General features: G+C 52.2%; 7 protein-coding genes across 7 annotated transcripts; 4 read left to right on the plus strand and 3 right to left on the minus strand.

The window, feature by feature from the left end:
• Positions 1 to 252: 252 nt before the first annotated feature.
• On the plus strand, positions 253 to 1,506 carry E0L32_003393 (uncharacterized protein; the record flags this gene model as incomplete). Its single annotated transcript, XM_031137689.1, has 4 exons — positions 253 to 278; positions 334 to 471; positions 538 to 635; positions 689 to 1,506. 4 exons carry the CDS (start codon positions 253 to 255, stop codon positions 1,504 to 1,506), a joined length of 1,080 nt encoding a protein of 359 aa, XP_030998542.1.
• An 83-nt stretch (positions 1,507 to 1,589) lies between these two features.
• E0L32_003394 (uncharacterized protein) lies at positions 1,590 to 3,901 on the minus strand (the record flags this gene model as incomplete). Its single annotated transcript, XM_031137690.1, has 6 exons — positions 1,590 to 1,877; positions 1,952 to 2,375; positions 2,429 to 2,584; positions 2,700 to 3,062; positions 3,181 to 3,289; positions 3,409 to 3,901. 6 exons carry the CDS (start codon positions 3,899 to 3,901, stop codon positions 1,590 to 1,592), a joined length of 1,833 nt encoding a protein of 610 aa, XP_030998543.1.
• A 1,060-nt stretch (positions 3,902 to 4,961) lies between these two features.
• Positions 4,962 to 7,563, plus strand: E0L32_003395 (uncharacterized protein; the record flags this gene model as incomplete). The annotated part of the gene is made up of 11 exons (XM_031137691.1): positions 4,962 to 5,084; positions 5,139 to 5,189; positions 5,240 to 5,271; positions 5,330 to 5,450; positions 5,519 to 5,609; positions 5,671 to 6,276; positions 6,339 to 6,356; positions 6,416 to 6,664; positions 6,720 to 6,823; positions 6,886 to 7,470; positions 7,525 to 7,563. The coding sequence occupies 11 exons, from the start codon at positions 4,962 to 4,964 to the stop codon at positions 7,561 to 7,563; spliced, it is 2,019 nt and encodes a 672-aa protein (XP_030998544.1).
• Positions 7,564 to 8,126: 563 nt separating this feature from the next.
• Positions 8,127 to 9,378, plus strand: E0L32_003396 (uncharacterized protein; the record flags this gene model as incomplete). Its single annotated transcript, XM_031137692.1, has 4 exons — positions 8,127 to 8,213; positions 8,285 to 8,961; positions 9,016 to 9,191; positions 9,248 to 9,378. The coding sequence occupies 4 exons, from the start codon at positions 8,127 to 8,129 to the stop codon at positions 9,376 to 9,378; spliced, it is 1,071 nt and encodes a 356-aa protein (XP_030998545.1).
• A 138-nt stretch (positions 9,379 to 9,516) lies between these two features.
• Positions 9,517 to 9,991, minus strand: E0L32_003397 (uncharacterized protein; the record flags this gene model as incomplete). The annotated part of the gene is made up of 2 exons (XM_031137693.1): positions 9,517 to 9,786; positions 9,839 to 9,991. The coding sequence occupies 2 exons, from the start codon at positions 9,989 to 9,991 to the stop codon at positions 9,517 to 9,519; spliced, it is 423 nt and encodes a 140-aa protein (XP_030998546.1).
• A 2,797-nt stretch (positions 9,992 to 12,788) lies between these two features.
• On the plus strand, positions 12,789 to 15,181 carry E0L32_003398 (uncharacterized protein; the record flags this gene model as incomplete). Its single annotated transcript, XM_031137694.1, has 4 exons — positions 12,789 to 12,847; positions 12,895 to 13,902; positions 13,959 to 14,333; positions 14,392 to 15,181. The coding sequence occupies 4 exons, from the start codon at positions 12,789 to 12,791 to the stop codon at positions 15,179 to 15,181; spliced, it is 2,232 nt and encodes a 743-aa protein (XP_030998547.1).
• Positions 15,182 to 15,510: 329 nt separating this feature from the next.
• E0L32_003399 (uncharacterized protein) lies at positions 15,511 to 25,632 on the minus strand (the record flags this gene model as incomplete). Its single annotated transcript, XM_031137695.1, has 27 exons — positions 15,511 to 15,736; positions 15,798 to 16,169; positions 16,227 to 16,313; positions 16,376 to 16,828; positions 16,883 to 17,048; positions 17,112 to 17,227; positions 17,283 to 17,354; positions 17,414 to 17,537; positions 17,596 to 17,955; positions 18,017 to 18,179; positions 18,234 to 18,407; positions 18,457 to 19,031; positions 19,084 to 19,233; positions 19,292 to 19,375; positions 19,458 to 19,710; positions 19,767 to 19,996; positions 20,063 to 20,600; positions 20,719 to 20,963; positions 21,440 to 21,815; positions 21,897 to 22,484; positions 22,544 to 23,002; positions 23,055 to 23,616; positions 23,670 to 23,815; positions 23,883 to 24,058; positions 24,110 to 24,533; positions 24,596 to 24,635; positions 24,692 to 25,632. 27 exons carry the CDS (start codon positions 25,630 to 25,632, stop codon positions 15,511 to 15,513), a joined length of 8,100 nt encoding a protein of 2,699 aa, XP_030998548.1.
• Positions 25,633 to 26,244: the final 612 nt, after the last annotated feature.

A 26,244-nucleotide genomic window follows, 5' to 3' on the forward strand; every position in this document is an offset into this window, starting at 1 on the left:
TTCAGTCTCAGCATTGAGGGTTTCGTAGCCGACGATAACTGCCTGCACCACGCACCTGTGCGGGTCGCCCCTCCTAGCCAATATTTGGAAGAGCTTATCTAACTGGCCAATTGCGCGGAGAGCATTTAACTTCTTATAGTGATTGAAGGCCTGGCATCAATAGCTTCAAACCCGACCTCGGAGTGTCCAACACTCCTGTCATCGACCTCGTCGGGACCAATACACAACGCAAAGCATAGGGCAAGGATCACGATGGGCGAGACGGTTGTGGTCGTAGGGTAAACAAACAATTCAGCCTGCTTTCCAATCTTGGGATACTGATGTCGTTCCCAGAGCGGGCGTAATTGGCCTGACAGCTGCGCTCTTGCTATCCCGCGACAAGCCCAACACCGTCACTGTCGTTGCCAAGCATATGCCCGGCGACTATGATGTCGAGTATGCCTCGCCCTTTGCCGGTGCAAACGTACTTCCGTAAGTCTAGGTTGTCTATCTGCCTAGCAGCTCGTCTCGCTCCAACGCTGACAACCTGATTGCCAGTATGGCAACAAAAGAAGACAGCAAATGGGAGACTGTCACATGGAAAGAGATGAAGCGGCTGTGCGAGCAAGTACCCGAAGCCGGCATTCATTTTCAAAGTGAGCAAAGTCCCACTGAGTGATGCAAGTCTAGTTTCACTGACTCTCTGTAGAGTGTCAAATATTCAGGCGTCGTAAGGATGCTTCGGCTCTCCCCGCGGGCATCTTCGATCCCAACCCTTGGTTCCGCGAAATTTTCGAGGACTACAGGGACCTCCGCCAGGACGAAGTACCCGAGGGCTATGATTCAGCTTCAGAATACTCTAGTGTCTGCATCAACACGGCCATCTACCTTCAATGGCTGGTCGGCCAGCTTCTGAAGAATGGTGCCGTCTTGAAACGAGGCGTTCTGTCGCACATCAAGGAAGCCAGGGGACTCAGTCACACCGGCAAGCCTGCGACCATCATTGTCAACTCCACAGGGCTCGGTGCTCTCAAATTAGAGGACGTTCAAGACACCAAGATGAGGCCCGCAAGGGGGCAGGTGGTACTTGTTCGTAATGAAGTCCCGATGTTTGTCACTAGTGGAAACGATGACGATGAGAATGCGGATTTGTGCTACGCCATGACGCGAGCTGCGGGTGGCGGTTCTATCCTTGGGGGAACTTATGATATCGGGAACTGGGAATCGCAACCGGATCTGAACATTGCTAATCGGATCATGGACCGTATAGTCAAGAAGTATCCCGAGATTGCTGGTGGCAAAGGCGTCGGTGGTCTGAGTGTCATCCGACATGCTGTGGGCCTGCGCCCTTACCGGGAAGGAGGAGCCCGCATTGAGGAGGAGAAGCTCGACTCCGACACCTGGATTATACATAATTACGGACATGCCGGCTGGGGGTATCAGGGATCTTACGGCTGTGCTGAGGACGTTGTACAGCTCGTGCAGAAGGTTCAAAGGATCAAGCATGGAGACAAGGCGAAATTATAAGGCGGGAAACAAGATGGGAGGTCAGAACGCGGAAGTAATCTCCTGTCAGATTTGAGCTCTTGATCGGCTCTCGAAAGAAAAAATTATTGAAGGGTATCATTTGACTTTTCAACTTCCAGTGTCATGGCCATACCGACCCCTTGGTGCCAAAGGATATGGCAGTGCAGGAACCAGAGTCCAGGATTGTCGGCATTGAACCGTAGCACTACATATCCGGCAGCCGGCACAAACACGGTGTCTTTTTTCAACGGGCTCTTGAGGTTATAGGCACCTCCAGGAGGCCCTTTGCGCTCGTCATATGCGTTATATGCATTCCAGCCTAGGTGTTCCTTCGGGTGAAACGAGGAAACGATGTAGAACTCGTACCCATGCTGCATTGATTGATGTGTCAGTCAAGGAAGAAAGACAACTCGGGAGCACTTGGCTGTCACCTGTAGCGACTCACAAGATGGAAAGGGTGACCAAGCTCATCAACATTGTTGATAACAAGATCAACCCACGTGTCTTTCTTCTTGGCCAGGGGGATAAATGGCACCTGTTGATGCTCATTCCATTGTTTCCTCGGAGTGCTAATCAAAGGGTCATCCTCCTGTGGTATCCAATATGTATGGTTGATATAACCTCTCGGCCTGTTCTCAAGATGTGCTAGTAGTTCAATCTTTGTGTATATTTGCACAATATGATCTGGTCTGTCTCCACCTAGGGCTCCCCCGGATAGCTGTACGCCGGTAAGCTCGACGAGGTCCAGTGCAGTTGGATTTGGAGAGCGGGTCGTGGCTCGACTTTGTCGGCCGCCCTGTATTTCATCCGCCCGAATCACTGGAAAAGCTTGCTCAGGTGTCAATGCGAGATTTTTTGACCGGTAGTATCTAAGAAATCTGTCAGACACAGTGTAACATGCAAGAGAACTGGCAGAATATACTCTCGATCTAGGATGATTTCGAATGCGTCCGCGTCCATCCATTCCACAAGAAGATCCACTCTCTCACCAGGATGTACGGTGCCTACAGCCGACCATGTCTGGTTCTGTGGTGCCACGGCATTGCCGCCGTCGACTGTCAGCACTGTGATTCTAGCTCTAGGTATGTGAAAACTGAATCCTGACATGGCGCTAAGATGTACACCGTCCTGTTGTCAGTATGGCCTGTGTTCTCAATCCAACGCAGCTGCATGCTTTGCGGCAATAGACTTACCCAACATTGACGATTCGCAGACGTGAAGTACTCCCACGTGGGGCCAGGCCTGGTGTCGTCGTGGACATACATTCAACCTTCCTCCAGTGTGGAAGCCTGGGACAGTTAAAAAGGCCGACACCATTGATGAGTAGCGAGTCCGGAGCTGGCTCAAGACCCCAATGTGTGTAGCTATCGTAATTTTCCTGCACCTCTTGGGCTGGCGAGTGGTACCAATCGCCGATCAGGAGGACCGAGTCTTCGTCATACTCTGCGCCGCAGCCAGACATCGAACCAAGTGCTTCGCCGCTTGCCTTAGGCGCATGCACGATGAAGGCACCGTATAGACCGTCGGCACGTTGAAACTCTGCATGAGAATGCCACCTACAAGAGAGGATATCTTGTTAGTGGTGCACACGTGGGCAGCAGGGATATGCAGGCTATGCAGCAAAGTATCCTGCCAAAGCGACATCCCGGTAAGTCCAGGGTTCCGAGTCCTCACCAAAAGGTACCCGCCTGGGCTGGGCTGATGCGGAAAGAGTAGGTGAAGCTTTCACCGGAAGCGATGGCACGCTGAGTGATGCCGACCACGCCGTCCATGTGGTTTGCGCCTGGAAAAAGGGACGACGCATTAGTAAGAGGTCAGAACGCGCTTCCGCTATGTTTCTGTGGAGTAATTGATAGAGGCGAATCTGGACATCGGCATCTGGGATTGTGTATTGGTCGTTACCTTCCATACGCAGCCCATGGAAATGGAGTGCTAGTCCCTCGTCCGATAATTGATTGTGGACATCGATGACAATAGTATCCCCTGCTCTGGCCTCAATACTGGGGCATGGAAACTGGCCTGGAGACACTTTGTCAGCCGAGTTCCGAGAGAGATCGACGGGTGGGATGCAAAGAAGCGGAGGACGCTCACCGTTCACCTGGTAGACCCACTTGCCCACTCCATCGGGATATCTGAGGCCTTTCGTGACTGTCCAATCTAGTTGAATCGTGGTGTTCTCTCTGCTTTCGTGAGCTTCCGGTCTGAGCTGGGCGTTAAAGAGCCGTGTATTTCTCGTGGACTCGACGGGAAACCGTGAACGAAGCAGTCCTCTTTTAAACGAAAGTGGCTCGAAGAAGTATATAAAGAACAAAACGAAAGCCGATGAGAGCAGACCGCCATTCAAAAGCCAGAAAAGTCGCCCCCGGTGCTTGCCGGAATCAAGTTGCTTGGGCATTCTTGCCGCAGATTGCTGTTTCGAGGAGATTGAACCGCACTTCAACAAACAGCCAGCAACGATAACATATCCCGAACAAACGCTCCTACGATTCGAAGCCAATAGGAGCACTTATAGCAAAGACGCATGTACGGGGTGCTCTCTGCCCCTTGCCCATCTCGAGACCAACGGCGGTGTGATCCATCTAGGACTAGCTTCAACGGCACAGGCATCTCAGGTGGGAACGAAATGCATGTTTCATAAATTGAGAGATATCTCCGGGAACGCTCGCCATTGATAAGAGCTTGTCAAACCATCATATTACTTCGCACAGCTGGGGGGCCGCATCCCGGTACGACAAAACCTGGTTCAACACCCAATGATGACTGCTACCAATGCGGGAATAAAGGTGTGGGTTGTCTAATGTCCCCGCATTTCACGACCGCGTGGGCTCTTTGACTCGCTGAGAATGACTGGCGAACGGAAATGAAGGAAATTGCATCGAAGAAGGTGTTGTGGTGGAGGAAATGCTACTCACACAGGTCTTGCATAAGCCTTCGCAAGTCCATGTGACGAGCACACCTCTCCTTCATAATGCCCAAAGCTTGGGAACCCCTGGATTGTGCATATCCGATGAGATGCACTGACATGGCTGCCCCTGTCAAACGGGTGAATGGTGCTCTCTTGGGAGATCCTCATCAATCTCCAAGCAGGTTTAGCTTGACATTTAGTATCTATCTCAGCAACAAGGTAAACCCGAAGGATTCTTCTGTACAATTCGGACGAATAAGGTACGACATATTGATATCGCCTTGAGACCCGTGCTGAACTTGGGTCGGGACGAAGTCCGCAGCGGAGTCTGTACATGTACATACTCCGGCGGCAGAACGCGTTTTGTCATGAGATCCGGGTGCATACTACCATGCCTTGTATTTAAATAATGTTACATCTCCCCGACTGAGAGTTGTAAATCAAGTTTGAGAGACGCAAGCCCCGGATCACCAAAGCGTTACCTCTCTGGCCTTGTGCCCTTAGCTCCGTTGTCTCAACGCTCCAGGTCGACTGCATTCCGCCATCAAAGATGCGTGGCCAGGTTTCCACCGCTGCCGCTCTATCGGCATTGTTTGCCACTGGAGGGGCCGGGCCCTTGAAAGACGTCAAGCATGTCGTCATGTTCATGCAGGAAAATCGAGCCTTTGATCATGTTGGTGAAGCTTCAATCCTTGAATAGAATTTCTACTGACAGACCGTTGCTCAGTACTATGGGACCATGGCTGGTGTCCGCGGCTTCATGGATGCCAATCTTCAGGTGAACAGATGGAGTGAAAGAGACGGCGAACCCAGTCTAACATAAGTCAGGTTAACCCTGATGGCCGTACGGTGTTCCAGCAGTGAGCCTAAAGCCTTTCTTTGCCATTATCACGTATTAAGCTTAGCATCATCATCCAGACTTGTACCAGATTACTTTGTCAACAAGACGGGTGACATAATCTATACCAACAGCACGCCAGAGGCTGACCGTCAGCTGAGCATGTGGTACCTTCCGTACAAGGGAGGTGATTGGGTTGATGTAAGTCTGTCACTGGGTTTGAAGTCTCCTGCACGTGGTGCAAGATCATGTCTGATGTCTTTCGAAAGGTGATGCAATGCAGTGGCGCCGGCTCTAACAGCTGGCAAGCTAACCATGCCACTCTCAACAATGGACTAAACAACTTGTGGGCAACCAACAGTATGTACAGCATCACATGGAAGCACAGAAGAGCTAATGTGCTGATTTACTATGTGTGCAGACACTTGGATGAGTTGGGCATACCTGAAGAGGAGCGATATCCCCTTCCAATTTGCTCTGTCCGAGTCATACACCCTCTGTGATATGTACCAGGAGGGCGTCATCGGTGCCACTGAACCTAATCGTGTCCAATGGATGACCGGCACGATCAACGCCCCTGGCGGACCGACCACTCCCGATCAAGGTGGTACTGTGCTGGATAACAACGGCACTCCGGGATGTGAAGTCGGCCCTGGTCTGGGGTGCTACCCTTTCTCGTGGAAGACCTTTCCCGAATACCTCGAGGAAGCCGGTGTATCCTGGCAAGTGTACCAGGATAGAGACAATTACGGAGATGATGTTCTGGCGGATTTTACCCAGTACATGAATGCTGGCCCTGACAGCAACCTGACCATCAAGGGTAATTCTTACCCTGGCCTACAGAAATTCTATGATGACGCTATGAACGGCGATCTGCCCCTTGTTTCGTGGATCATTGGTCCCGCTGCCTTGTCCGAGCACAACCCATACATGCCCAAGGATGGTGCCTGGTTGCAGCAGCAGGTGGTCAACGCTGTCACCCGCGGGGAGTCGGCTAACGATACCGTTTTGTTCATCATGTACGATGGTGCGTTCCAGACAGCTCCTTTACAACACCATGTATCTACCAAGAGCTAATATTCTTTCCAGAAACTGGTGGCTGGGGAGGTGAGCATATTATATAATGCCTCTGTTGGGACGTTGGCAGTAACCCTTAACTTGCCTAGACCACGTCATCCCGTTTCACAGCCCTGAGGGTACCGCTGCTGAATGGATGAACGATCCATTCGGCAACTCTGGTTACGTCTACACTGGACCTGGTTTGTTGATGGCTTCCTGTCACCGATATGGCCTCGCTCTAACCCCTAGGCTCTTTCAAGGCTTCCGCGTTCCTATGCACATCATCTCTCCCTGGACTCGGGGCCAGAAAGTGTTCACCGAGCACGTTGACCATGTCAGCCAGCTTTTGTTCGTTGGTGCGTTCCGTCAACCCTTAACAGGGTCACCCTGATCAGCTAATCGTGTCAACAGAGGAGTGGCTCAAGGAATTCGGCTTTGACATTCGCACCAAGGAGATGCCTCCTTGGCGTCGCGAGCACATGGCCAACTTTGTCCACGCATTTGACTTTGAGCACGTAAGTCGCTGCTTTTCTCTGCCACGAGGAACGATTCTGTTGCTGATCGCCCCTTCGATTAGCCCGACTACTCTATACCCGCCCTTCCAATCATGCCCAAGCCTTCCCAGGACAAGGATGGTAAATGGGACGGCATGGAGCGATGCATGGACGTCTTCGGCTTCGACCCGAAGCCTATGCCTCCTTATGGAAAAGAGAACGCCCATATGGACATGTCTACGCTTGTTGAAGAAGGCTTCAAAGAGGTTCTAGGCTACTTGACGGAGGGCCGCTGGCTCGTCTTTGAGCAAGACGGGTTCGCCATCACCAACCCAGGAAATGACGCCCGCGATATCGTGCTCACTGCCGCCACAGCCAAGCATGAGTCGAAGACGCAGCGCTGGGTCATCCACGCCAAGGGCGGCGCGCCCGTTGACGGCGGCAAGGGGAGCGAGGGCACTTACCACCTCAACAGCGCGGTCGACGGCAAGTGGATGTCTAGCCACACTTCGCTAGACAAGTCGGAGAGGGGTGCCCAGCTGTACACCATCAAGTACATGGGCAACGGTAACGGCTATTCGCTGCAGAAGGAGAACGGAAAGTACCTTGGCGTCAGGAACGGCCAGATTTACATCTCGAGCCAAGAAAGTGCATGGAAGGTGTATAGTGTTAGTTACCAGAAGTAGCCTATGACTGTGAGATGCTACTAATAAAAGGCACAGTCCACCGATCCGATTGTGGATCAGTGTGAAGCCGTCTGAGGGAAGTCTTGTGCTTAACGAGAAGTCCCCGCCAACCTATTGCTACAAGCTGATCAAAAGAGTTGAAATACTGCATACAAGGCAGAATCTATCATCACTTGGACCGAAAATAGTTCCAGTAGAGCTTGATATACCACCTGAACACAAGCAAGGATCGAATTCTGCAACACAACAAGTGTTGGCTGTTAGCCTGAGATACTCACAGGTGGACCCTGGAATAGCGTCAGGTGATAGGATCCTCACTGCTAGTGTCGGGGTCGCCCGAATGTCGCGCAGTTGTTGCCCGCTGTTCCCGATTGCAGATGCTAGTGTGTGGTGTGATCGATCGTTGGGACATATAAGCTCACATGCAAGCTGGACACATCTTCATATCATCCAAAACCTAACTGCAACATTGCAGCAAAACCGACGAAGCATACCTGGACACCCTCTGTTCCCACGTATCTTGCCCGCTCCCCATCCCTTACGTTCGCCATCACGTCTACTAGCGCGACAGTCTGGTCGTCAATCCCTCTCGACGACCAACACCAAGAGCATCGCTCCCTAGAGCAATATACGTCAGCATGATGAGAGCTGCTAGATACTACGGCAAGGAGGATATCCGGATCGAGCAAATCCCTTCGCCGTCCATAAAGCCAGGACAAGTCAAGGTTCGACAGGAGAAAATTGATCTCCAGACATCTCCGGACCCCAGCTAACCTCTCCCCGCGCGGGGTCGTAGATCGCACCCGCCTTTGTCGGCATCTGTGGAACCGACCTACACGAATACCTGGGCGGCCCCAACTTTTGCCCTGAGCACCCGCATCCCGTCACTCACGAGACCATCCCCGTCACCCTCGGCCACGAATTCTCGGGCGTTATCACCGAGGTCAGCCCCGACGTCAAGGGGTTCGAGGTCGGCCAGCACTGTGCCGTCCAGCCGACCATCTTCTGTGGCCACTGTGCCGCCTGCCACGACGGCGCGCTTAACGTCTGCCATGATGGCGGCTTTGTCGGCCTGAGCGGCGGCGGCGGCGGCCTCAGCGACTCCGTGTGTGTAAGCGCCACACATGTCTTCAAGCTTCCAGAAAACTTGACGCTCGAGACGGGCGCTCTTGTCGAGCCCTTGTCCGTAGGGTGGCATGCCATCACGGCGGCCCCGGGGCTCGGACCCGAGGCGGTCGTTGTCGTCATGGGCGGCGGTCCGATCGGCTTGGCGACCATCCTCTGTCTGAAGGCCAAGAATGTGCACAACATCATCGTGTCCGAGATTGCAGCCTCTAGGCAGAATTTTGCCCGCGAGTTCGGGGCTACCGAGATCGTCAATCCGATAAAAGACAACCTCAACGAAGTGGTAATGCGTGTCAGTGACGGGCGAGGAGCCGATGCCGTGTTCGACTGCGCAGGTGTCCCTGCGAGGTGAGCCGAATCCGGTTACTCTCTTGAGATGCCTAGTCTGACTGCCATTTACAGTATCAAGAGCGCATGTGAGATTGTCAAGGTGAAGGGAACAGTTGTCAATGTGGCAATCTGGGAGAAGGAGATCCCCTTCAACCCCAACTGGATCACATGGAAAGAGAGTTCCTATAAATCTGTTCTCGGGTACCAAAAGGAGGACTATGAAGCTGTTATTGAAAACTTGAGGACAGGTCAGTTCGAACGGTTGGTTGGACACTTTGGGAAATGACTACTGACAGCAACTTAGGCGCCATCAACCCAAAGGGCATGATCACACGAAAGATCAAATTAGAGAATCTGGTTGAAGATGGCATCAAGACTTTGATCCATGACAAAGACAGTCACGTCAAGATCCTGGTTGATGTAAATGATAAATGAGGATTGAATATTTGAGTCTGGGAGTTCCAGGAGGATCTTTGAGGAGTATGGGCTGAGCAAGGGTAAAGCGGGTTTATCTCGGGTGTGTGATAGAGTGATTATGTGACTTCCGTATAACATCATACATGATCCAAAGAACTAGAATTCTCTAAGATGGTGCTCCATGATCTTGCCATCGTCGATTGCCACATACTCAACGCCCACAGTCACGGCGATGGCGTCCATATCAATCAACTTTTCTTCGTCCGGGCGGATCCTCTCCTTGTACTCCGGATCCAAGAAGGCCGCCTCGAAATCCTCGTATTTACGCACATAAAAGTCAGCAGACCCGTCGTAGTCCAAGATGGGACGGCCAAAGGCTTCGGACATCTTCCTTGCTAGGTTTCGATGCTTGGAGGTAGTGTGGTACTAGGTATGCTGTTAGACTTGACTTGTTTTTGCTGAAAGGCTCTGTACTGACCTGGACATATCTTAGGATACCGCGGCGCATCAGCCATGGTGCGGCTAAAGGACCGTGGTTGTTAACCCAATACTTGTCGAACTCCTCCTCCGTCATGCCCTTCCTTCGCTTCACCATGACAGTGACGCGGATCAGAGGCTCTGTGTTCATCATCCTGGGTGACGTGTTTGTGGAAATGATCTCACTGTTGATGATGGTGGAGATGCTCTTGGATAGGTATGACAACAGTTGGGAGGCACAAAACTTCTTTATCAATACAACCTTGGTAGGTACGACCAGAGCATACACATATCCCTGGATTTCAGATGAAATTATCTAGTCAATATTGGAGCGGAACAGATCTGGAAGAGCCTGGCAACCAGTGGCCCTTGATTCTGAGCCACGGGTTGGGGGGCTAGCCTGGATCGGGAAGAAGCTCGCTTCCAATATCCGGGATGGCTTGTCACGGGTGTGTCTTTACTCCGCATATCTCCGCACCAAGCTATGTTAATGAGCCAGGTGTTGCGATCATCTTGACTACTCCATTCGTGGATACGGTGTACGGTTGAGATACCTCAGATGGGTTTGGTCCACATTGAACAGTCTGAACAAAAGCAGGCCGAGTGGTCAATGACTAGTCATCCTGGTCCTGTACCCGAGTATCGAACAAAGCAATGCAAGGATATCACGGCTTGACATCTCATTTTGTCCATATAAATATCCTCGCACTTCATCAGAGTTTTGATGCTCAGTAGAACCAGCCGCCTTCAGTATATTTTATTGTCCTAGTTGTAAAGGAGGAAGCGTCAGATATACAAAAATTCCGCGAGACACGCAACCCAACCTTGATGGGGGTTGGCTTTGCGCCTGGGATCAATATGGCTGAAGTCAATCTCTCAACCTTGAATACCAGCGGACTGACGGAATATAGGGCTCTAAATAAGTCCATAATATAATTATGGTATTTAGCTCGTCTGCAACATAAGGGGCAATTCTCTTGGTGTTTACGCGCTGAACAAAATTATATTTAATTTGCTGGGTTGGTGTATCCTTTGGCGCAAATCTTTATTAAGTGACAAGTGAAAATGCAGTGAGAAGGCTCAAGGTAACAAGTGGTATATAATAAGCGTCTGCAATTTGAACGGGATGATGTAACTGGTTAGTGAAAACATATTATACCGCATTATGTCTGTTATTCTCATGCTCCATTTGATGTGCAGAGGGGCTATCAGTGTATTAAGCCGCGAGACTGTAATACGCCCTCGGGCGTAGTGGCCACGGTCCCAGTGAATGTCGGTGAGACTCTTGATTTCTCAAGGGAGAAATCAATCATGCAAGCCTGGCCCCCACACCAAGACCCCCACATCAGCTCTTAGCTCTGGCTTGTCTCGTCCGGACAGCGTTTTCCGAGCACCAACAACTGCATAGCGACGCAGCGGCTTCAAGCGCGCCCTGTGCGCATAGCTGGTGCGTCTGGTGTAACTCGCGATCTTGGCGCATGCGTTCAAGGTATCAAAGGCTAACGGGCCCGCGGAACCAAGATGCAGCAACTCGACGCTTGCGAGTGTTTGTTCAGACCAAGAACAGGGATCTTATCTCAGGGGCGATGCTGGATGTCCCAGGGTTCAATATGGGGTGCATGGATCACGGTGTCCAAGGGCGTCCTGGCTGGACTCGCGGGAACGATCAACACCAATCAGAGTGACGAGATACCCCTTGAGTCAACTCCCCCAGCCCGAGGAACCGCATCGAGTGGGTCATGTGTGCTGCTGTGCAGCAATGCAGTGGAATATCCCCGCGACCAGTGGAGCTAATGATGACATGAATGTCCTGGCCAATCTGTATTCGTATGATCCTACGACATGCAGTCCTCTGGTCTGGATTGTTGGTGGTCAGCCCGGCGACTCGTCAGGCGAATGTCAATGTAGGCTTCAATGTTCTATATGCGGCACGATGATGAATGGTGCTGGCAGCGAACCATCATATCTTTTGACAGTATCAAAGAAGTGCTGGATGAAGAGCACAGGGGAGGCAAGGTTGAGCACTTCAAGATCCCCGGCATTCGAAGCAGGCGAGTTGGGACGGTGTCCGATCTATGTCCCCGCTGAGAGGAGAACCTGCCAAGTCTTGTTGACGAGTCACACTCACAAAGTCCTCCTTCTTCCTCCGGAGCCATTTCTAGAGAGTTCGATTCTAGGAGTACGTGTGACACACTGGGTAAGGATGTGTGCGAGCATCTGGTAGACCTGGGACCTGCTATTACCTCGCCACTTGCCTTGAACCCCCAAAATGACCATGCGTCTCAACCCCTCTTCAGCGTGCCAAATGGGTGAATATCTCAAACAAGTTCCTCGTGTGGGGCCGATTCTAGGGGCTAGCAGATTTCACGGGGGTGATTTTGCCCATGGGCCGTTCGTGGAGTGGTGGAGTGGAAACTTGGTGGACGGAATCTCGGAGTCTCGGAACGCCTGGGGAAGCTAGGGCCTTTGATGGTTGTGCATCTAGGCTCGCCTAGGGGCGACATTACGCGATCTTAAGAACAAAGTGGAGGGGGAACCGGCTCCGGGGTTGATTAGTGAAGGCCCCATTTCGATGACTACTTGTAGAGCTACATATCAACAGCCCTCATATACGTTGACCGTCCCTTTGTGCTCTTCGAATCCCAGTAGGTATATCTCCAGCGTCGTTGGGGCTATCCTTCGTCGTCCCACGTCATCATGATCGTGAAATTCCCCTTCTATCCTTGTCCGTGACTCTTCCGATCAAGATGGCTCGTTCGTCAGAGTCCAGGATCCCAGCCAGGCATCGCAACCGTGCCAGTGCAGCTTGCACAGCTTGCCGCAAGGGCCGCATAAGAGTGAGTTGGAATATAGTATGAATGTTGTGCTGCATGGGCCGCTTACTAACATCGGTCGCGTGTGTAAGTGTCTCGTCGACTCTGAAACTAGGATCTGTTCTCATTGCCGAGACAATGGCCATGACTGCATCTTCGACGAGAAGGATGGGCGAAAAAGGTTCGCAAAACTTCTTGTGTGTACTTCCATCCGGAAAGGCTGAGTCTAATATGCCATCAATAGTCGTGCCTCGGCCAAAGCAGTCGCCAGTGTTCTCTCTCAGCGCATCCAGGTTCTCGAGCAAAGGCTGGGCGAACAAGAAGCCCAGAACGAGGCCGAGCGCGCTGCGGCGGTCAACTCATTTGGCATCGAAATGACTTCTGCCTCGAACCACGGAGACCAGCCGCCACCATACGATGCTGTGTCCTTCACCACTGAGCCGGACCCCGGTACCATAGTGGTCTCCACAGACGCTGACTCCTCGCCTGAGCAGCCCGACAGGGGTTTCGATACTGAGGAGGTCTCGACCCTTATCCGAAGAATTATCCCCCTGCCTATGCGATTTGACATGACGACAGGACGAACCCGATACTTCGGCCCCACGGCGAACATGAATGTCCTATCTGGGGAATATGGAGGCGCTACGAACGGGATGTGTACCCCCTTAAGTAACCCTCGGGGAAGTGCTGGGCCAGTGACGGTAGCTGGAGGAGAGCGCCGCGAAACCCATTGGCCGATCTGCCTGATTGCCCGCGATGTCCTGCCCGAAACTCACAATTACCTGATGGATCTATTCTGGGCATGCCACAACTCGGTCGTGCACTTGGTGCATTTTGACGCTTTCTATAATGATCAGGATCGTGGAGGCACCCAATTCTACTCGACATTCCTCCACATGGTGATGCTGGCAATTGGCTTCCGTTACGCGGACAAATCGCGGGTGGATATTCAGCGTCTGACTGTAGCTGGCCAGGGGAATGGGGCCATCTCTACCTTGCATGAGAAAGCACGGGCCATGGCGAAGCTAGAGATGGACAGGCCAGGCGGGATCCCCGCGATACAGGCCTACCAGCTTCTGGGAGACATGGAATTTTACAGTGGTCGAGACGATACCGGTTGGATCTACACGGGGATGTCATTCCGCATGATCTTCGATACTGGCCTACATGCAGACCCGAGCCTGCTGAAGCTAACCGAACGGGAGACGCAAATCAGGCATATGACTCTGTGGGCGAGCCTCGTAACTGACAAGTGAGTGTTGCTACTGAAGGGAAGCCATACGTAGTTGCTCACGGGACCCTACATAGATCCTGGTCCTTATATCTCGGCCGTCCTACGAATCTCAAGACATCAGATATCTCGACTGCCTGCCTGTCCTTTGACTTTGGCCGCCTTGCGGCGTGTCGACCGTCTGGTCATGAGAAGAAGATTGGAACACGCATCTACGAGGCTCTTTTGCGACTGATGGAGCTCGTTAGCCGATTGTGTTCGGAAGCGCCAAGACCTCCTCCCCCAACCTCGACCCCAGAACATCAATCGGCTTCCGCATCTTCCACAGAAGCTTACTTCAAAATGGTGGCCATGGGTCAGGAGCTCAAGTCATGGTACTCGGGGCTACCTGAAGACTTGAAGTGGCCATCTGAGAAGCAGTCGACGATGCCTCCTTCATATTTCTTGCTCCAGTATGTTCCAACTCCATTTTGGTTTCGGGCAGTGTTGCTTGCTGACTTGAATGACCAGCACCGCTTACCACACCTCACTGATCCTCCTTCATCGCCCATTCGTCCCATATTGCGACCCCTTGGCGTCTACCCCAGTCACTGCATCCCCTCCAACACGCGAATTCGATCCTTCAAGCACGACCGACAACGGTGCCGGCACTGACAGCGACGCTCCTATCCGATCACATTTCATCGCCCTCAGCCGCTCGGTGTGTGCTGACTCTGCAAGACGGACTGTCGCAGTGCTTCAACACTACAGCAGTCGTTTCGACCCGGCCCAGGCCTTTGGCACGGCCGTACAGCATGCTGGGATAGCGGCGTCCTCATTGATGGGCGAAGTCCTCTTGCAGCAGCATTCTTCAAACCCAAGGTCGAGGGCATCGCCAGAGATGAGACGACTCATCAAGGCAGATATTGTCTATCTTCGCCAGGTTCTGGGCATCATGTCTCGTAACTACCAACCCGCGGCAGTCATGGCATCATCCATAGACCAGTTCCTCAGCGGCACACAGATCCGTGCCCTTGACGGACCCATTGCTTCTCCCTACACAATCACACAACAGACAGACTACTACGATACGTATCCTGAAGTCGTGCCAGGCCAGATGCGGAAGCGAGCCCCCTTTCACAACTCGGTCCTGACCTCACGTGCCCCGTCGCCGGTCACACCGGCCCCCGGCGGCCTCCCCTTCTTGCTTTCGCCTTTCCTCGGGCGTCTTGGCGCGGACGAGTCTACTTTCGCAGAGCTCGGTGGCCACGCCGACTATGATTTTTCTTGGGATCTAGCAAGCAGTCTGGGGCTTCCCTGACGACTTGTTCTTGCTTGAATCAGGAAAGAAATTGTTTTTCCGGCGCTGGGACGATATTAGGACTTAAGATATTCCGGACAGGGTCGAGCGGAGTTACGGAAATTTGTGCTTAGATAAGGTGTGATGGGAATCATGAAATGGGTTTGGGACCTAAAACTTCATGCGGATGGTCATTGTGTTTCTGGCTTAGTCGTTATCCGTACAATTGGCCATGTTTTGAAGAACAGTTCAAGGAGAAGCAAGCCAGTTGGTTTCAAGAAGATCAGCCATGCTACTCAAACTAGGAGGATTTAGCAAAATAAGATACTAATGAAGCATATCCATAACGTCTAATCAGAGACGGGTCTCTGAGACTCATATAACTTGCGAAATTTTGACTCGCCCTCCATGAGAATGGCGGGAGCACCGAATTCCACGACATGGCCCTGGTCCATGACAATCACCTTATCAAAGAGAAGTGCAAACTCCAGCTTATGCACGACAGAAATGACCGTATGATACTTCAGGCGTGTCTGAATGACGCGGTTGACGACCGCTTCTGCGTCCTTGTCCAGACTGAAACATGAAACAGGTCAGCATGCCGGTTGGCTGAGACTTGGTGATGGGCAAAACAAACCTGCTGGTAACCTCATCAAATACTACCAAATTCCCACTCCTCAGCAACGCTCGAGCGATATTGAATAACTGCCGCTGACCATGGCTCATCATCTCCTTGTCCAGTTTTGTATCGAGACCATGGGTCTCAAAGATGCGCCACAAGCTCATATCGACTAGTGCTTGTACCATGGCGTCGTCTGCAACCTCACCGTACGGATCCATATTCTGGCGGACAGTGCCTGGGAAGAAGAAGGGCTCTTCTGCAACTCCAATGATGCGCGCCCGAACCAGGTCGCGAGAGAGAGAGACAATGTCGATCCCATCAATGGTGATGGTGCCTTCGAAGGGATCAAGTAGGCGAAGTAGTATGAGGACCAGGGAGCTCTTGCCACTGTGATGCACTGTCAACTTCTGTCGCACATACAGATCAAGGTATTCAATAGCTCACCTTCCCGTGCGGCCACAAATACACACTTTCTCTCCTGCACCGATCTCGAGGTTGACATCACTCAGAACAGTACTCTGGGAGTCATCTCTATCACGCTGCATAAGTCGCTGTTCTACGCGGGAGGGATTCAGGGGGCATGGGCTGCTTACTTGTATCGGGCAGAGAGGCCTTGAATACGGACTTCGCCCCTCGCTGGCCACTCAGGAAGAGGCTGGTATGCCGGGTCCGGACAGGACTCTTCCTCAGTGTCTCGACTGAAACGGTGGATCCTTTCCACTGCAGCCATCGCGGTCTGAAGCTGAGCCCAAAAAAGAATCATCATCTTGAGGTAAGAAGTGAACGAGACAATTTGAGTGAGCGAGACACCTGTGAATCCAGCCGACACTGTATCACGCAGTGCCACGGCAACGCCAACGACGAGAACAGCCAGGCCAGCAATGGCCATATCAAGGACCAGACTTAACCATTTCTGGATCACGTACATGAGATAGAACGGTTTTTGGGACTGGTCGACTAGTTCGTAGTTCTTCCCAAAAGACGAACCTTGCCATGAAAAGGCTCGGATGCTGGTCATACCTTCCAGAGTCTCGAGAAATTGAGCGCTAACGAGAAGTCAGTAGAAAGCCTAGGGATGAGAATAGTACAGAACTACTGACTATAACGGAGCCTTTTGTTCCAGATCCAATGTTCTGATCTGTCGTGCTGTGCGGACATAGTACTTGGGGATGATAAAGAACACGGCAACTAAAAACGGATAGCTGACAGCAATCCACGCCGATGCTGAAGCAATCAAACCGGCTTGCGCTATGCCGATTAAGAGGTCTATACACAATTACTTTAGTTAATGCTTTTGGCTGTAAATGCATTGATGAGTCTGATACGTACTGGTCACAACAACTTGAAGCGCAAGAGGAAGCTGGACATCAGCCAGCTGGATATCTTGTGTGAACCGGTTCAATATGCCGCCACCTTCGGTGGTACCGACCAATTTCAGTGTAGCACTTTTGTCACCATCAGTAACCAGATCCAAGGTTAATTTGCATGGGAAGCACATACCGCATGAGTGTCTTCGCCAGAGTCGCATGAAGTTGAAAGCCCGTGGTGACTGCCAGTACATTCAACGTCCACCTTCGCACATCCAAGTTAATCAACGCGTGTCCCTGGCAGCGTTTTATTGTCTTACTCACCATGTTACCAACCCGGATGCAACCAGTGCTGCACCTTGCATAGCAGAGTAGACACCAATGTAGTACCCTGTCCGACTGTCGCGGACGTCTGTGTTGCTATCGGACCACCATTTCAACCAAACAACTGATCATGCCACGTCAATTCACATGCGCGAGAAGAAGAATTGGAAATGATTGCTTACAGGGAAAAGAGGACAAGAATGCCAGGCAGATTTGGAAAACGACAAATACGACGGCCTTCTTCGAGCTGACCGTTGAGAAGTAGTATCGGTAAACGGAAAAGTCTGTCCTGGGCGGCTTCACTCGTGCTTCGCTAGTCGTGTTTTCTACATTATTACCTTGCTTCTCCTTTTCTCCAGTCGCCGCCTTTGCTGGAGAATCATTGTCCAGGGAAGCTGCGGCCCCAATCTCATCATTTGACTGGCGAGATTGCCTGTAGACACTACCGTCTTCTAGTCCAAGGGCTGTATGATTTCCTTGTTGAGCAATTTCTCCAGACTGATTCAGGATGATGATATTGTCGGCGAGCGACGAAAATATGTCTGAAAGTACGTGAGCCTCGAAACGCAGACCCCTCGACAAATGAAGCCAATTGCTACTGACCCGAAGTAGTTGTCAGAATGACCGTTGTTCCCCAACGCCGATAGAGGCCTTCCGGCCCGAGCAGACGGCTGGCGATCTTGGTCTGTGTGCTTGCATCTAGCTGGCTGAACACGTCGTCCAACAAAGCAATCTTTTTGCGCGAGTATACCGCACGAGCGAGGGCCTACTGCCTGTCAGCCCTTAATTCAATACATAGCATATACCGAGTAGTCCTCACCACTCGTTGCCTTTGACCTGCGCTGAGTGAGAAGCCTTTGCTGCCAATGACTGTTGCATCGCCCTGAGCTAGTGTTGCAATATCAAATGCCAGATCACAGCAATGAATGACCATGTCATACAAGGCGGCATCAAGTGGAGACGAGAAGGTAATGTTGGATCGGATCGAGCCGTTCTGGAAGGTTAGCACGACAGCTCGCACGGATACAATTGGACGGACTTACCGTAATCCAGGGGGACTGATCACAGAATGCAATTTCGGGATGTGCAACCGCTACCTCCCCTTCCAAGCAAGGCGTTTCACCCAAAAGTCCCTTCATCAGTGTCGACTTGCCGCAGGCCACGGGCCCCATCACGAAAACAATTTCTCCCGCTTTGACGGTAAAGTTCAATTTCCGTAAAATTGACTCGCCCTCCTCGGTCCAGCCGAAGCTGCCGTTCTGTACATCGATATGAACATCGTCCGTCCTAGAATGTGGGTGTAGAGCTTGCTGCGGAGATTGTGCAGCACCGAGAGACGTCCTGTCCTCAGAAGACAATCGAGTCTGGAGTGACTGCAGTTTTCTTTTGTCCATCTGATCTGGAGTGAGCAAGAACTTTTCTATCCGCCCCAGAGAACCGATAGCCGTCATGAAGTCCATCAGACCACTGAACAGACTGAAGAGTGGTTCTGCTACCAATAGCAAGAGAGATAGTGATGTGAACATGCGAGCAGGATCGAGACTACTCGTCTTGTTCCTTGAGACCGAGATGAAAACTGCGAAGGTGATGACTGGTGAGATAAGTTGCGGGATGACCGCTTCAACCAGGGTCAGCAGTTTGCCACGAACCACTAGCCAGGATCAACATACCAATTGTCGCTGTGATCAATGTGATGTATCTGAACTTGGCAGCAGCTGCAAGCTCATCTTCGCGTAATTTATGTAGTAAGGTCAACGCCTTGTTCGCAAGGTTCGTAATCTTGATCGCCTTGAATGAACCAATGATTGAAGAAGTAACACCTAGTGCAGGTCGTGAGAAATAGACATCGGGAACAATACGTCTTCCCCTACGACTTACCTATCCGAGACTCAAGTTGCTCGAGCCACTGAACTTGAAAACCCGGCATAAATTGGGCCGCATAGCCGGTCAAACCCGTCGTCACTAAAACTGTGTCAGCACTCCAACTTGAGATCCCCATCGAAGAGAATTGATTCACCCAACGTCACCGCAATGGGTGCCACACAGGCGACACCAACCTGTGTTTCGATTAGGTAGGTTGCGATAGCAACTTGGGCGATATTAGCCCACAGCTCGTGCAAGTCCATCAAGCCCCTGGTAATGCGTTCGCAGTCTGCACTCATCAGTGTTACTGTCTTGGCATTGCTTGCTGCTGTAGATCTTATGCTCATCGCCTTTCGGTAAACGGCTGTTGTCAGCGTGCCTCGGATCATAGCCATGAAACGATAATGTCGGTGCCAGTAAATTGCTGCAGATACCTTTGGGGTTCTCTTGGTCAGGTACGTTCATCTGGGGCAAGGGGGGGATCACGCACTGCCATGCTGACATAAATGATGCCGGCAGCACCAATCAATGCGTAGCCGAGTCTGGCATCTTGTCTCTCGGTGGGATCGGCGAGGTAAACCAACAGTCGACGTATGAGCAGTGGTTGGCACAAGGTGAAAGTGAGGAGAGCTAGCCGAGGAAGAATTGGAAGGAGGATAGGCCACCAGAGCAGCCGGAAGAGCGCTTTCTTGAGTCCTGGTCTTATGTGATTCTGGTCATCTGTACGGAGTAGATGATATGTCGGTTAGCGCCGTGGCGAACGCATAAAGGGAACGAGACCCTCACTGTCTGTCATGATTGCCCAAAAGCGGGCGCTCAGCTTCTCGGAAGACATATCGGCCGTGATAGGATACAGTCGCTCTGGCTTAAGAAGATGGCGGGCGCCGAAGAAGATGAGATCATTCAGCCACCACAACAGACCTTGGCTGAGAAGGCCGCTGGATTCCTCTGGGCTTCGCTTCTGGTACGGGGGGAGAAAGAATCTGCGCTTTTCCACGGCCTCGAGGACAAAGAGAACGACCTTGGTAGCAAAGCTAGCTGTGAATATGGATCGAATGGCATGATTAGTAGTGGGCATTAGCCACAAGGTCCTGATGATAGCGACGTCAAGTAGAATATTTATCAGGAGATATGCATTGACGAGAAGAGAGGGCCTAAGGGACCGAACGTGCTCGATATGTGAAAGAGGTACGAGAGCGAGGCTTGCAGCAAGCGAAACGGCGACGGCGGCAAGGGTTGTATGGCGAGACCCTTGTACATGTTGCTGAGAGGCGCACAAGACGAGGAGAGCCAGCTGGAGACATGCCCACGCTGCGCAGACGGACTGGGGCATCGTGAACAATGGTCAGAGATCTTTCCGCCTCATGACAATGATGCCTCCGGGGGAATAGGTCATTTGAGTGCGCCACAATCAGATGCCTAATATAGCTATCGAGACATACCACTTTGGTCAATCTCAGTCCGGCTCCTGTGACTTTGGCAGGCTGGCGACGCAGGAGGGCGATGCGAATGGGTGCCGTCAAGAGGAGCACGGCAGATGGAGCAACACTGAAGAAGTATTGTTCAAAGGCAAGAGTGAAGTCAAAGTCCTGCCGACAGCCGTGGATGATGGGGCCGAATGCTGCATCGTCGCAGCCGGCTGCGAGCGTCGAGCTGTTCATTTCGTCTTTGGGCACCTTGCCAGGAGCTGGTAGTGCACGCCCACCAAGCAATACCCTAGCAAGCCAAAATCAGCTCTTATCTTGTGCGAGCCCAGGAAAGTAAAGCAAGGTTCGAGGCACATATGATAGGGATTGAATGATTCTCACTTGCTTCTGAGTCCACAACTCTACGTCGTTTGTGCCGATCCGCCGTCTGGGTGGAGGCTCAGAAACGCAACGAGGGAGTGAGATGCGTCCGTTATCAGCAAATTTGCCCCATGCTCGCTGTTCAACCACCTGCCAGTTTGGGACACTGCCCCTGCATGGTCCGAAATTAGCCGGAGGTAGGCCTCACCATTAGCGACCAGCCTCACATCCGCACCCCTCCATCTTGGTAGTGTTTCTTGGAGTTGTTAAGAGCAATCGCAGCCGCCCATTCGTTTCAATCTAATGACGTCTTCGGCACAAATTATATAAACTACACACCCCTTTTTGAATCTCTGTCAAAGGTAGTCCCGCTCACGCACGACAATAACATCCTCTGGATAGGGCACAGGCACCGGCGGAGGCGGGGGAGGCGACGTCCTGTAGTAGTCTGAGTAAAGGTCGTCCGGAAGAGACCGGTAGCCCTGCTGGCGGATACCGAACGACTGAATCCAGCGCACAATGTTGCCCAGCTCGCCGGTCCACAGCAGGCCCAGGAAGATGACGACGACGGACACGGGGATGGCTGCCGCCCAGTAAACCCACTGGTCGTAGTCCATATCGCGCACGTCGCGCGTGTTCATACCGAAGATGCTGGCGACAGCGCTGAGAGGCAGGAAGATGATGGTCACGATGGTGAAGGCGTAGATGGCGTTGTCATGCCGGTCCTTGGTTGTATCGATTTTGTTGCGGTTCTGTCGGGAGGCGTTAGCAGGGCATTCAAGAACCGATAGGTGCTCCGGAGGGACAAATGCAGAGGCAAGGTTCCAACATACCACTTTCTCGAGGAAAGACGCCCAGCCACGAAAACCGGAGATGTCTCTCTTTCGTCCGGCCAAAAATCGCAGGCACTCATTCAACAGAAGAACGCGATAGCCGCCCGGATCCGTCGAGGCCAGCTTGAAATCAACAGGCACCGACGCGATGTATGGCGTCTCATCGTAATACCCAACGACCGCGTCTCTATCATGCGAGTAAGATCTATCCCTCGCATGTGATGGTGACGGATAGTGACGCGTATAGGCATCGCTCGGTCCTTCTCGGTAGTAATCGTCTCGATAGTCTCGATAGTAATCTGGCGCTATCCTCGTCCGAGTGGACTCTCGAGATCGATAGTACATTGTTTCAGCACTCTCCCTGGATTCATGCCGTGCTACTGGCGTGATATACTGAGTGGCGGGTGGCGGAACATCTAGCTGATCAGGGCTTTCTCCTGGACCAATTTCGTGCGTGAAGTTCAAGAGCTGCTGAAAGACGAACGACTGGGCGTTGAGAACGCGTTGGACCGTCGAGATCTCTTCTGTTAAGAGGTTAATACGATACTCTCGGGATCGATCGGATGGTTTTGATGCAATAGCCGCTTCCTATACCAGTAGGTTAACTTGGAAATCAAGACTATGATACCAACTTGGTGACAACCTACCATTGTCTCGAGGGAGGCGGAGTAACACTCGCTGATATCCGGCTTTCCTAAGGTGATGTCTTGTAGCAGCTTCAAACTGACCAAAGACAACAGCTCCAGAGGCAAGACGATAGAATTGTTTATCAATGACTTCTCGGAGAGGGAGTTTACCACAATAGCCATACCGCTGCGAATGAGAGTCTTGGCATCTTCAAGGAGTCGGTCGCTCTTGTCGGTTTCGTTGGCTAGGTGGACGAGTCCCATAAGGAGATGAATCCAGCCCTCGATCATCTCCTTGGGCACGGCGAGCTTGGAACGCTCTGCTCGGCTGGACTGGCTGAAGATCTCCTGGAAAGTCTGCATCTCGACGCAGAGAGTCCTCAGTTCTGAACGAAGGGCCCGAATAGTGTAGATTGGGATCGAAAGGCGGGCGATTTGTCGAAAGCCGTCCCCATCAGTGGATGAAAGAGATTTTCCGTTCTTGTTGTGTCAGTTAAGTAACCTGTTTTGCACCTCAACCGAATTGACTTACCGTGATGACAGCTGTCAATGCTCCCCAGAATTTTCCTATCGTAGGAACATCAACTCGTGGAGGGAAGAAGAAATTGAAGACCAGATCAGCGGCATTGAATATAGCCAGCCGTGTTTCGTAATTGTGCTGCCTTTCGCGATCACTATCCTTCCGCTGTGCTAGCTCAGCGCCCTCCCTGTCGAGATGCTTGTACAGCAGATCTCGAGTAGCCTCGGGACAGGCTGTGTACGCACGTTGGTCGCTGAACCTTGTCTGGGAAAGCAAGAAATCCTCAACTTCGCGGAGGTGGTCGTCTAAAGCTTCCTCGTCGATCGTATGATAATCCGGATGAGTGACACCCACTAGGCACGAGAAGATGGGCATGAACGACACTGAAGATGATCCTGATTTGGGTGATATGCCCTTTGGGTCCTCGTGCCCGGGCTTCAGACTGGGTCCTGGCGCGTCCTTCGGCGGCTGTGGTTTGGCGTGCGACGGCTCCGACTTTGGAGCAGCAATATCTTCCACTCCCTCGTCAGTCTTGCAGACCAAAATCCCACCTGGCGGCGGCAAAGGAGACCTCCTGACAGGCAGATTAGCCAGAGCACTTTGATTGTTGAGTTGATAAACACCAACCCGATACGCATCTCAAGCGTGATCTTATCGGTAACATGCCTGGCCGTATTCCAGACCCTCGGCCAATCCTCTGCTGTCACTGGGCGTTTGCGACGGAAGAACTGAAGGCGCCTAGGCCAAAATTCCCGAAAATGCGAAAGGAAATCCTGGATAGTCGTAAGTATCGCATCGATTTAAGCCATCCTCTGTCAAACGTTGATAGATGAAACTTACGAGCCATGTCTGGCATTCGTCAACCGGAATTGACCACAAGACTGTTTTTCGGTAGGAAACAGCAATGATTGCCCGAGACTTGGCACTCGATATCTCCTGGACAGACGACAGAGACAAGGCAACCAAATCTCCACGCAGAGCATCCTCAGGCATACGACTGTAAGTGAGTAGGAATGCTGCGTCATTCAGCATACAGATCAATTAGTCAGATTGGCGCAAACTCTTACAATTGTCGATTATGAGACACCATATCTGCGCGATATGGAAACACAGCCCTGCTGGTGTGTCCTTCATTTGGCAGACAGCTTGGAGCATATCCCGTTCCTTGCCAGCTCTCGAGAATTTGGCTTGTGACAACGTCTCAATCGGGAAATCGGATGAGTTCTCAGCAACTGCTTGTAGTCCTGAGTACTGTTCGAGCGTGAAGTATGGCAGGCATACCCAAGTCACCGTGCGTCGAGCAGACCCAAGAGCCTTGGAGGTTCCGTCGGCTGGAAGCAGGTGCTGTATGCATGCTGGCTCCATATGGCGAACACTTCTTCCATTGGCTGTCTGGACATTCTTGACATACTTACGCTGCACGCGGGCTAATATATCTCGAATGCCCTTCTGTTCGGCGACCGTCAGGTCCGGAATGCGTGTGGCTTCATTCTAATGTTGACGATCAGACTCAAGTCTTCTGCAAGAGACGAGCCGATGTTGGACTGGCTTACCGAGAAATCTTCAAAGCTCAACAAGGCTCTCTTGATATGTCTATAATTCTCACGTCAGCTCCCTGTATGAGCTATCAGAGTTGGATCGTAACCCACAACCAGCGGAACAGGCCCTGGATCTTTAACCTGCTGCTCTGTACCGCAGCCAGTCTCGCGCCATGAGAGCCACCCAGCATGTAATCGCCACTGTACTGTGACTCGAAAACATGGGATAAGCGCAGCGAGCGGTCTGCTTCCTTTCGCGCACCACCACCGCTGACGGCATTGGCTTCATCCTCATCCTTATCAGACGGCTCATCATCGGTGTTGGTGCTAGGCTGTGCCGAGGTGGCGCGCGACATGCGTGACGGCGTGAATGAGTAAGCAGTAGACGAAGAACCCTCATAATCATCGGGTTCTGGGTAGTACGTCCGTGAACGCCTGACGAGGCGAATCGGCACATCACTCTCCTCATCAGAGTCGTGACGGCTGCGACGGTGCCTCCTCACCGGCTCTGGCGATGGCGTCCTGCTTCTCTCCCGGCCGTAGTCACTGGGCAAGGCAGCCCGTCCAACATGTGCGGAACTGCTCCTAGACCTGGACTTGGACCTGGACCTGGACCTGGGCGGAGATCTGCGACGTCGACGGGAGCGTGACCGAGAGCGGGAACGAGAGCGTGATCGCCGAACGTGTGCCCGACTGCTGTCAATCGAGGAGAGTGGCAAACCTGGCATGGCTGCTGTAGAGTAACCCATGAGGCTGGGCTCGTGCACGGCCTGTTGGGGCCTCACGTCGATGTAATGCAGAGGTGGTGAAGGGTAGTACATGGGCATGCCCTGCGGGGCTCCACCGTAGTAGTATGGTGCATAGTATACAGGAGCCCTCGACCCTTCATACGTGCCGGCCTGAGGCAATTGATGCGGTGCTGGTACGTGGCGTGCGAAGGAGCCCGTCGGCTGTCTTAATGGCGGCATTGGCTGCCCCGTCAGCCGGGCTGGCGTGGTCTCCCGCCGCTGGATCGGTCGCAGCGCGGGATCATCGTCACCGTAGGATTGCATCTTGTTGTGGCGAAAGGAGAGTAGACGGAGCAAGATCGGTCGCCAAGAAAGCGGAAAAGGGCGAGAGTGCCGAGCTGAACAGGAAAGAAAGGCATGGCTTATGTAGTCCTGGCGGTCGACGATCGCAAATGGCCCCCAATTTTCATTGCATAATATCCACCATGCATGCATTGGCGCTGTCCAAACCCCTGTCGCTTTCGCAGATTACCTTCTTCGCTGCCGCATTAGTGCTGATTGAATCCTCAGCCCAAAAGTGTCATGGGAGCGAGTGATTTTCGTGATCGATCGCGGGCCGGCTTACTGCATGGCAAGCCATGCCAGAAGGCCTAAAAATGTCATCAGGACTGTCAGGAGTGTTTGGTGTGATCGTTGTGGCTGTCGTTGCACCTGTCATCGCCATGCTCGTTGCTGGGCTATGAACCTATTCCATGCGGCACCCATCCTCTCGCAGATTCGACATGAGCAACAAGGCTCGCATGCTCTGTTAAAGTGTTGAAACGCCACATGGTTGTTCTGATCCGCCTTGAGTACAAGTAGTCAGTTTAACATGGTGAACATGTATTCTGAGAGGTAATAGTAGACCAATGCTTGTATTAGCTCTGATCATATCTG

This window comes from Thyridium curvatum, assembly GCF_004353045.1.
Source record: "Thyridium curvatum strain D216 chromosome Unknown NODE_15_length_556224_cov_80.126021, whole genome shotgun sequence".
Taxonomy (NCBI): Eukaryota; Fungi; Ascomycota; class Sordariomycetes; order Thyridiales; family Thyridiaceae; genus Thyridium; species Thyridium curvatum.